This window comes from Notothenia coriiceps, unplaced genomic scaffold, assembly GCF_000735185.1.
Source record: "Notothenia coriiceps isolate Sejong01 unplaced genomic scaffold, NC01 NC01_scaffold00023411, whole genome shotgun sequence".
In the NCBI taxonomy this organism is placed as follows: Eukaryota; Metazoa; Chordata; class Actinopteri; order Perciformes; family Nototheniidae; genus Notothenia; species Notothenia coriiceps.
The window spans coordinates 43,471-53,849 of record NW_011356112.1 but is presented as its reverse complement, the minus strand read 5'-3'; the positions used below and the strand labels follow the sequence as shown (position 1 = coordinate 53,849).

At 39.7% G+C, this 10,379-nt stretch overlaps 1 protein-coding gene across 1 annotated transcript in view; it reads left to right on the top strand.

The window, feature by feature from the left end:
* The window catches only part of bmp2k (BMP2 inducible kinase), a 65,008-nt gene that overhangs the window by 50,182 nt on the left and 4,447 nt on the right, over positions 1-10,379 (top strand). The window contains exons 11-13 of the mRNA XM_010781605.1: positions 1,572-1,846; positions 3,022-3,191; positions 3,977-4,087. Coding sequence (XP_010779907.1) covers positions 1,572-1,846; positions 3,022-3,191; positions 3,977-4,087 — 556 coding nt within the window. The remainder of the gene's footprint in view (positions 1-1,571; positions 1,847-3,021; positions 3,192-3,976; positions 4,088-10,379) is intronic.

The following is a 10,379-nucleotide window of genomic DNA, read 5'->3' as shown; positions in this document are numbered from 1 at the left end:
CAACACTTTTTAAGGCTTTTCCAATACCACGCAGCATGCAGTTCACAGTCAAGCTTTGACGGGAAACAAGAAGGAACATCTCATTATAGCTAAACTTGTATCCGAAGCGACTAAAAGGTCCTTACACACCAAGCCAGTTTTTGGCGTCAATAGACGTCTGGTCGCCCTACTCAGATTGGTGTGTCCCGCCCCGCCGTGTCTTTTCGGCCGTGCCGACACCTTCCGCCGCCAATTCAACATGTTGAATCGGCAGGCAGTCGGCAAAATAAACCACTGATTGGCTGTTCAGCTAGCGAATCAGTGCATGAGAAGCGAAACGGAAGTGAGGGACCCAAACAAACTATTAAGGCATATCCGAGATTTCATTTAACTCCAGCTCTCGACACAGGTTCTGGAAAGCCCCATGAGCTTCTCGCTGTTGAGTGAAAATGGAACACACATGCTATTTGTTGTTTGTTTATATCACGCAGTCTGTTCTTCTTCTCTCTGTGTATCACGCAGTCTATCTTCCGGTTGTTGCCTCTTTTGAATGACGAATACACACTACCGCCACCTGCTGGTAAGGAGAGTTATTGCCACTCACGCATGCGCAGTTCGTACGTGCTTCTTGGCCGTCGGCTGAAGTCTTTGCGGTGTGTTCCAGTGCGACACATGGCCAAGATGCAGAGACTCGAGGCGACGCAACAGTCGGGGTCCGTCTGTGTCAGTTCTTTGTTGTCAGATTGGTGTGTCCGGGCTTTTAGGCTCGCCTGTTTGTTTTTTGTTAAAATGCTATTAAAACGAGAACCATTGGGCTGGCCTTTATGGTCTGCCTACAAAACAAAAATAGAAAAAACGTTTATGCAGCCCCAACAACAGCCTCTGATCATCAACAGACTTCATGCAATGCTTCATTGGATGCATATATTATAATATCTATCTCACTCCTAACACATCTAAATCTACTTTCAGCATGGATAAATGTTCATGAAATACATCCATTGTTTGTTTTATATGCTTCTTGAAATCCTAAAAAACACGTCGGATCACAAATCGCCTGAAAATGGTACAAATAAGTGGCAACATGTGTGACGAAGGTGTTGCGCTGGGCTATATCATGCAATCGAAAGTGAAACTTAAGCTCACTCCATTGCGGAGATATTCCCGCGAGACCGCGGAAAACTAAAATAAAATAATGTATTCACCCCCCCCGTTGACAGGGGTCGTCAGTTTCTGGCACTGTTATTTTGGGGGTCGCGGGCTGAAAAGTTTGGGAACCCTTGTCCTAGAGCACCATTGTGGTTTTATTTTTTGCTTTCTGGTTACCAGCAAGATTAGTTAAGTTGAAATGGTCCGTCAGTGTTTAAACCTTATTGCATTTGGGATTGATTTATTTGTTCGGTTTGGTCTCCGACGTGCTGTTTGACTTTCATTCCTCCGTCCCTCCCCTCCACTGTGTCCCCAGCTTTCCAAATCCAGAACTGGTTTCTAACAACATTTCATCATCTTGTTGCCGTCATTGTGCACCATGAAAACAAAGGTCCGTCCCTCATTCCCTTCCCCCTCTTCTCCCTCTGTTCCTTCCCTAACAGCTGCACCAGTACCAACAGGCTTTTATCCAGCAGCAGCAGCAGCAGCAGCAGCAGCAGCAGCAGCAGCAGCAGCAGCATCATCAACATCAGCAGGAGCTTCTTCATCATCATCAGCACCAGCAGCAGCTTCATCCCGCTCCGCAGACTCTCCCCTACATGTCCTCCCCTCTTGAGTTCCAGATTCCGCTGGGATCCTATAACACGACCCCTTCCACTGCTGGAGCTGTGCAGGTGGGGGGGCCGTCACCTGTCGACTCTTCATACTCTAACCCCAGGTAAGACCCACTGAACTTCCACCAGTCTCAACCACCCTTTAAACAGTGCCAGAGCCCACAGTGTGTTCCCGTTAAAGTTAACTTCCTCTCTGTCTTCTCTTTCCTTCTCTTGTTCTCTATATATTTTCTTTACTTGGAAAAAAGCCATCATGAATCCAGAAATGGCAAATATAAAAATGGCAAATATAAAAATGACTATTCAAAAAGTATTACACAATGTTTCTTTGATAAAACTTGTATCACTACGGGTTCTCACTGGTAGGGGTGGGAGGGTAAGGGAGGCGGGTAGTGCGTGGCAATGCTTAGTTCTAAGAAAGGATGAAGATCATTGTCTCAGTTGTGACCCTGTATGACATTTTTACACTTCAATAAAAAAACATTAAAAAAAATTCCACAGTTTTCTGATGGAGAAAACTAATATTTGACGTTAAATAGATAGGACTTCTTTATGGGGATTGATATGACTGCACATAGTCCCTTGATCATCTTTAGCAGCGGTCTGTTTGCGAGCTTTAACAGACCTTTGGAATGTCCAAATAGACCAATCAGAATCAAGTATTCAACTAAGCCATTTAATTATCAGTCTTAATTTCTATTGGAAGCTCAGGCAAGGCACATTTAAAACATTTTCCACAACGAAGCTGCGCAAAGGGTCAATAGAAAATAAGTTACAAATATAAATCAGAATGCCGTTTATTGCATAGGTTTTCACATACTTTACAAGCGATTGGCATTGTGAGTTGGTAAACTGATAAACATTTTAAATGAAAGCAAGAAACAGGGAAAATGAGAATTGTAAATATAGAAAAGATGAAAAACTGTTAAAAAATGAAAAAGCACTAATATAAATACATACAATATATCTGAATACTAATTTTTCAAAACACAGGCGAGGAGAACGTGTAGAATAATAAGAGTATTTATTTAATAATAAAGGGCAAATAAAAGTGCTATTTCAATGAAAAGTCAGTCATGATTGAACATAATTCTTAAGCCCTTAGTTTTTAAGAGTAGTATGTTGGATAAACTTCCTCAGCCTCAGACGTTTTCAGTAAAGAGAAGAGTTCTCTATGAATTAGATTTTAGTTTTAGGTTTTCATCTTATAGTTTGTAAGGAAATGTGTGCCAGAGAGTCCTACCTTAAACATGTTGTGTCTGTTGTACTGTGTCCACAGCAGGAACCCTCTCCTTGCTTCAGATGGGATCACGCCCCCCTCTCAGAGCAGCAACAGTACAGCCACTAACCCCCCCGACATGTCGCGCTGGAACCCCTTTGGTGAGGACAACTTCTCCAAGCTGACCGAGGAGGAGCTGATCGACCGGGAGTTTGACAGACTGCGAGCAAGCAAGTGACCCTTTGTATGATAGTGTTTTGTTTCTGAAATCATAGCAAGAGTCTGTTATTCATTGCAGCAGTCAAAAATAAATGACAGTTTATGAGACTGCGGTTTGGTTTATTAAAGACTCTAAGAAAACAAGTTTACCGATATCTCATATCTCTACAATTTAAATCATAAGACACTTTTCTTCCCTGAAGTGATTCATGAAGTGAAGCGACTTCATCTCAAGGTTAAACAGTATTTTATTAATAGTTTCCATGGACTAAATTGAAAATAAATCATAACCAAATGCAGTATAATTCAACATCTACCCTTGACTTTGTGTTTAATGTTTTCAAATCTTTCTGTGGTTTAAAAACATCTTGCCTTAGTGTCGCAGCTTTAGATGATTCAGTTTCAGAATACTTTATTGTCCATTACATTTACATAAAATGGAAATGTGTCTTTGGCGCTGGCAGATTAAAAAAACCTCATCTTAAAGTAACTAAGTGGCTGTCATAATAAAAAGGCTATGTGGTTTGTTCTTCCTCTGGCATGAAGTTCATTTAAAAAACCAAAACATCAGAGCATGACACTCAGTTGCAATAAAAAATAAACAATATAAAATGTATACATTAAAGTTATGTGATGCTGTTTGTGGCAGATGTCCTAAGAAGGATCCTTGGGGTTTGGAAGGGATCTGTGTGTGTGTGTTTTGAATGGTCACGGCTGATAGAAAAATGAGTTTCTTGTAGTTGTTTTTCTTGCCATTGGTGATCTAATCCTCTTCCTCTGGGACCTTTCCATGCAGATGAGCCAGGGGAGAGAACATCCAGCGCTGAAAAGGAGCGAGCGCCGCCCGCCGCCTCCACCCTGCTGCCAGAGGACCTGTTCGGCTCAGTCCCGTTCGTGGCCAGCGCAGGCAAGTCTTAGAGGAGTCTCTACAGAGAGGACCCAACACTGTGGAGCCACCTCCCCCGCCCTCCCCCTTCTCCTGCTCTTCTGTTCCCAGCTGACCTCCTGTCAGCAGCTCCCATGCCACACTGACCCCGCAGTGAGGCATTCAAAACCAATGATTCGATTTTGTTTCGTTTGGCAGATAAGTCCTTAGCATAACATATGAGGAAAAGGTGAGTGTAGGCTCTTCTGTAAATACATTAGGAACAACAGCCGATGCATGAGTGAAATGGTGAAAGCACTTTCCTTATTCACTGCAATCAGCTCTTGCCTTTAATTCTGGGCTTGGTGGCAGTCATTTCTTAATTGCCGTGCTGTAACAAACCTTTATGCAAGTCATCTAAAAGAAGTGGCCGGATCGAGGTACTAACACATAGGGCTCTCACTAAGAAGTATATACACTCGTGGTGAGGCGCAAAAGATTACACATTTTATTTCACTTTATTCAAAACTTCCAGCTCACTGTGTCCAACAGAGAACACCGCTGCATAACATCGCTGTAACATGACGAGGCCATAGAGACGTGTCAGTATGAAGAGTGAGACACATGGCTGGTACTTATAAGGGATGAGTGATGAAAACATTGCAGAATAATACAAGATTTACACACAATCAGTCTTTATATAACTTTAAAGCTTTTAACAAGTTTCATGCAAACTATTCTTGATTTCTCATTCGATTGAGTTTTTATGGATTTTTAATATTTTAAAATAGAACATATGGAGCAATCCTTGACACAATCCATCTTCTAAATGAAGTTCCTTATTTGATATTCAGCCAGTGCTGAACATGTTTTTACTTGCAGCTGTCTTCGGTCTTACAGTTTGTCTCTTTGGATGTCATTTGCTTTGATTTCCGAGGAAAATATTTTCTAAGTGGATGTTGCTCTTGGATCCAGATATTTAGTGCCAATTTTCTCTTCCGAGAATAATTATTTGAAATAACCACAACACTCCATTTAACAATCTGTGTTGCAGAAAGATTGAGCTCCACGTTGTACAATCAAGCCTGCAATGATCATACATCAAACTTAAAAAAGATCCTACTAGAGTGCGCTATAGGACACATTTTTGTGCCAACACGACACAATTCAGAAAGAGAAGTAACCAAGCCCGCCCCCTAAACCTGGGGTCCTGTCTCACCAGAGCCCTCACAGATAAAGTAAGGAGGCCCTGAGTTTGTGTAACCGGGCTTCGCTCAGAGCACCATCCTCACCCTCTGTGTGAGGACATTGAGCAGCAGAGCTCTGTGAATGGGTTATCTGCTGGTGGAATCACATGTTTACAGACGGAAGACCTAGGTCCATCATTTTATTTATTTTAACACTATTTCCCACTAAAAACCACTTGAAGCACGAGGTAAAGTAGGCTGAATCCAACCATCGTTTCGAAATGTATGACCAAACCTGGCCAAGTCCTCTGTAGAGTCCAGTAATTACTTGTGAAATAGAATGGGGGTATTCCTCAGAACTCTTACACTGGAGCCAGTGGGGTTTCACAGGAACCCTGTCACACCCTCCCCCTTTTTGTCTCTTTTTTTTTATGTAGTCTTTAAGTTGTTAAGTTGTTGCAAGACATTTTTAATTCTGTAAAAAACTAAAAACCTTCACTTGTGAATGTTGTCCATCCTGTTGAATCTCAAATATACTCGAACATCACTCAGCCCTGGTACTGATAAACTCCATTAAGGGAAAGGAACACTTGAACTTCCAAACTTGTGTCTATTGGCCACCTGTTTACATTATTCTCTGCGGCCATTAAAACTGCAAATATACCGCACTAATACATTCATTGTTTGGACAAAGCCTCAAATGTCCATGTGTGGACTGAGCTCGAACTTGGCTTAACTAACCAGTCAGACTGCATGAGGTTGAACCAGACACAGATCATAGCCTTGGTATAACAATGTGAATATCACAGCGCAGTATTTCTACATATATACCTTTCGGTGGCAGCAATAAGCTTTTGTGCCTCTGTACTCTTCCTGTTCCCTATATGTGAATAGTTTTTTTTAATAGGCAGTTCAAAAACGCTGTTTGTAATATTTACTGATAAACTGTATCAACACTAAAACATAGATATTTTCTAAAGGGAAATGAGAAGATTTTGTTTTCCTACAGTAAACTCATCTTGTGTCTTTAAACATGCAGGCTTAATGCAAATCCAGTGGCTACAATTTAGAGTAGAATGAGACAAGATAATGATGCAATATAAACTTCTAAGCACTTGAATGTAGGTGTGGAAATATGTTATTGTCTTCACTTGTTACTTAAAGAATACACATTTGAATTCAAATTGGAAAACCAAAAAAAGAAAATGAAACCAAACAGATTGAAGGGACTTTTGTACTGAATGTAATGTTAGAATGGTCAAATGAACCGGGAGTGATTCCTACAGGCTGGCATGAAGAGAATTCTCCTTTTGATCAGCCTATTAGCTTCCTATGTGTGTGCCATCACAGTGTGTCAGCTGGTTATTGAGGTTGCTCTTTAAATGCAAACACACTGCCAGCAACTGGCATAAATCAGTCCGTTTGTTATTGTTTCTCTGTCGTACAAACCAATCAGGACATGCCATAAGTGTACTGACATGTGACCTAGAGTGGTGCAATGATTACATATTTTTGTGAGCCCGACCCGGAAGTTAGCATCACAAGGGTCTCTCAAACAAAAAGCCTTGGCAATTACTTTTGGTATATTGCTAGAAATAAGCTTTGTTGCCCACACACATTTGAATACCCAGCACGTTTGTTTCTGCAGGATAATCTCCATGTATTAACTCCACTTTGTGATTCTTGAAGCGTATTGCAATTGGCAGAAACCATACGTAATGCTATGAACAAACTACGTCATGGTCGCACGGTATCGGTCACATTGTAAGCTCATGTTAACCACAAACACATTCAATCAGACGTTGACCTCGAGATGAGGGAAGTTGAAGTGGTAACATGCTTTTCCTGGTTTAATGACTTTTAACTGCACCAGTCTATAAGTGCCAACAAAATAAATGAACAAATAAAACCGTACCAGCCCCATGGTAATACATGTATGTAAGAACACTTCAAATACATCCAGCAGTAAGGCCAAAGTTTGTTTTGCTTTGCTGCATTCACAAAATATGATGGATTAGCAGGATTGCTAATAATAATGTCGTAAGGCTGTAGAGCAGTCACTGGCAGTGTGACTGCATATTTCAATTTAACATTTGACTTGCAATTACATTTTTTTCTACGGTTTTCTTTTAAAGTAGAAGTCGTTTGGTTTCCATTTCTGAAAACAAAGTGCCTTTTTATTTAATCTGACTGATCACGCTTTTTCATACAACGATTACAAAATCGGTTTTTTATTATCTCAGATGACATTTAGAAGAATAAATCTGTAGTTTCCTAAATGTGGATAATACAGACCTTTTTTTCAACTTGTCACAGTATAGGCACAAAATACAATTATGAACCTGCACATTAATAATAATAGGGTCCCTTTGAGAAATAAGCAGAAGCAAACACATACACACCACTGCAATTCTTGACCCTAAAAGTGATTCTTCCCTGTTCCTGATATGAAAATGATTGATCTGTTTATGTTTGAGCACCAACTGACCAACTTTTACTCTTATGCATAGTCCCTTCTGTTTTATTATGCTGTACACGGCTGGCTGATGGCACATGCAGTAGTGTAATGTAGCTTGTTGTGCTGATAGGAATGCTTGCTGAGTGCTGATGATCTCTATCAACGGTGAATATTTTAGAATCCATACAATCCTAAAGGGCTGTATGTTTGTTAGCGCTCACTGTGCCGCTGTTATTCCACATTAGAGCAGCAAGTGAGAAACCCATCTTCATGCTCATTTTTGTATATAAGTGGTCAAATATAGCTCATGTGTTTAGCTGAAGGTAAGTTTGGAGAACTGTTACTGTTCCCCTTTATGTTTCTACTCATATCACTGCCTGCTTTTATTAGGCCTTTGTGGTAGAACTTCATTTTCAGTTTTTTGTTTGTTGCTTAGTTCATTTTTCATTCAGTGAGACAGCCATACTCCGAAACATCTTGTTCATGTGTATTGGTGGATGGATCTATAGTCTATAGTATAGTCGAACCATCAAAGCCAAAACAAGTGAAGGGGACGACCAGAGCCATTAACTGCACTTTAAGTTCCTGTTTTTAAAGTGTGAGGAAGTGTGAATTAATATCCCAAGATTGTTGGGGTTGAACAAGCATAGACATTGAATGTTGTTATATATATTGTTTACATTGATGTTCTTTTTATCCTCTCTGTTACGGGGTTTGTTTCCCCTTTTTATTAGCATTCTTTGTCGAGCTTTACGTCCCGATAGAAGCCCCAGAGCAGGTCACTAAAGCTCTGAATCTTGATGAAAAATGAGTTCATCCTCACGAGAAGTGTTGGCTTCAGTTGTAGTCCTCGTGGCTATCAGCAGCTCCTGGTTCCTCCTGCAGAAAGAATTCAACCTATAGATCAATAATTTGTCTTATACATATCTTGTTGTTCTGTATCATACTGTGAGTGTGAATGTATTTCTTTATAGAATGTTACTGATAAATAAAAAAACATTTAAAAGCAATTTTCACTTTGGTTCCTTTTGTATGGCTCTTTAAAGTATGTGAAGGTTTAAAGTCTCTCCACCACTACACCATGTGCAAGATGTTCCCTGGTTAACGTGGCTGTCTTTGTTTAATATGTTTACAAAATGATATGTACAGTAGGGAATGGGAAGGTCAAATGTTTAAACACAAGTTCCGGGTTAAGGCATGTCAAAACTAAGCAGCGTACTCAGAGACAGGTGTCCTGCATGCTAAAGCCCTGATGGTGATTAACACATTCTGTGTAGTGTATTCAACTTCAGTTTTCACCGTTTGCCCTGCCTTAAAGGGGCCCTGTTGTGCTTGGTGGGATTTTCACTGTCCTGTAGTGTGGTACAGGTTTTTGTGCAAATGCTAAAATCCCAAGGCCCATGCCAGAGGCAGTTTCTCTCCAATACCCATTTATTACGCAGAGGAATTCATTATTCAAATATTTATTTCAAAAACAAGAACATTTTGAGATGATGACATGCTTTTATTTAATGAAATAGGCAGAGCAGCTTTTTATAATAATAAGATACCCGCGGTAAACATTGTGCTTCAAAATAAATAAAGTATGAGTTGTTTTTCTAATGCACTGTATAGTGTGACATGAAGATGTGGTACAATTAAATGTTTTGCCAATTGATATTTTAATACATTTAATATAATCCTGTTTAATCTTTAAACATAAACAGAGCGACATTCAATTTGTAAGAAACAGCTCAACCACCTTACATTTAATTTTCTATTTGAATTATTAAATTATATTTATTTATTTATTATATAATGTATCAGCTTCAATTGATTGGTCTAAAAAGGCAAATGCTCCTCTGTCCATTCAAAACATTTAACGCACATTTTTCAAATGACTACGTGATTTCTCCTCGTTTGTCTGTTTTGCGTTCAAACACAGCCGCTTCAACCGTCAGCAGGGGAGGAAGACATGTACTATATATTCAATATTTATTTTGTTGTTTTTTTTAAATTGTGTTTTTATTTTTTTATTACGTTTTTATTTTATGATTATTCGGTAAATCCATAAAATGTAAAAAAGTAAATCACTTTTTTTACCTGATCCTCAGACCGACACACTCAGGTATTTAATGAGACACTTTTTTGATGATTGGACACAAAAGAGAGAGAAAGCAGCAGATGTAACATTTAGGAAGCCAAGACACAGTAAGTTTAACAATTCCTGCTTCCAAATGAGTTAAAACAATTGAAAAGAAATCTGTTAGTAATTCAGCGTCTCGCCCTATTTCCTCTAACACTTGAAGACAGTGATGTTATCATATTAGCAGTTAGCTTCTATTAGCAGCTTGTTTCATTTTTTGGTTGAGTCACAAAGGCTTGTAAATGTTGACCTCTGCAGCTTTATCAAATCAATCTGGGTTTAGTGTTCGATGTTAGGGGAAGACTTCTTTAAGCCCCTGCTGTCGGACATCTCAAACACATTTTTATCTTCCATCAGACAAGAGGACAGAATCGTGCATGGTTTCCCCACTTATTTGTATCTATTAAGAGATCAGATGCAGCGTGTAATCCTTCAGCTTTCCATCAAAAAGAACAACGACCAAGCAAATCTCCTGATGAAAGATGTTTCTATTGTTGTCACTCTCAGAAGTGAGTTCTAATCTGAGGGCAGTCGGGTGGAGCAGGCAGATGCAGAGCACCCCCC